Source organism: Eimeria mitis, genomic scaffold (genome assembly GCF_000499745.2).
Source record: "Eimeria mitis Houghton genomic scaffold, Emh_scaff3715, whole genome shotgun sequence".
NCBI lineage: Eukaryota > Apicomplexa > Conoidasida > Eucoccidiorida > Eimeriidae > Eimeria > Eimeria mitis.
The window spans coordinates 3,844-4,315 of NW_013572058.1; the positions used below are offsets into that span (position 1 = coordinate 3,844).

The following is a 472-nucleotide window of genomic DNA, read 5'->3' on the forward strand; positions in this document are numbered from 1 at the left end:
GGCAGCAGCAACACCAACAACACCGCCAGATGCAGCAGCAGCAGCACAGCAGCTGCAGCAACTGGAGTAACAACGCTGACTGTTGTGGCTGCAGAAGCAAACTCACCAAAAAACACCTCACGGGCAAAACCCCGTCGTACCCGCGCTGCCTGCTGCTGGTGCAGCAGCAGCTGCTGCTGTTGCTGCTGCTGCTGCTGCTCTTCTCCGTCTAGTTTTGTTGCGAAGGCCTCGCAGCGCATGCGCTTGAGGACCGCCTCTTCAAATGGGGCTTCGCTGTCGAGGGACACAGCGCGCCACACCTGCACACCCAAGCAGCAGCAGCAGCAGCAGCAGCTGCAGCAGCAGCAGCAGCAGCTGTTCAGTCAACGGCAGCAGCAGCTGCTGTAAGCTTAAGACTATGACTAAAGCTGCAGCTGTTTAGGGGGACCCCCACCTCTCCATATGCACCACCACCGAGCCGCCCGAAGAGGCG

General features: G+C 60.0%; 1 protein-coding gene across 1 annotated transcript in view; it reads right to left on the bottom strand.

The window, feature by feature from the left end:
• EMH_0068770 (uncharacterized protein) overlaps positions 1-472 on the bottom strand; it is a gene marked incomplete at both ends in the record, with an annotated part of 5,478 nt that overhangs the window by 3,161 nt on the left and 1,845 nt on the right. The window contains one exon of the mRNA XM_013498797.1: positions 122-299. Within this exon, the coding sequence (XP_013354251.1) occupies positions 122-299 (178 nt within the window). The remainder of the gene's footprint in view (positions 1-121; positions 300-472) is intronic.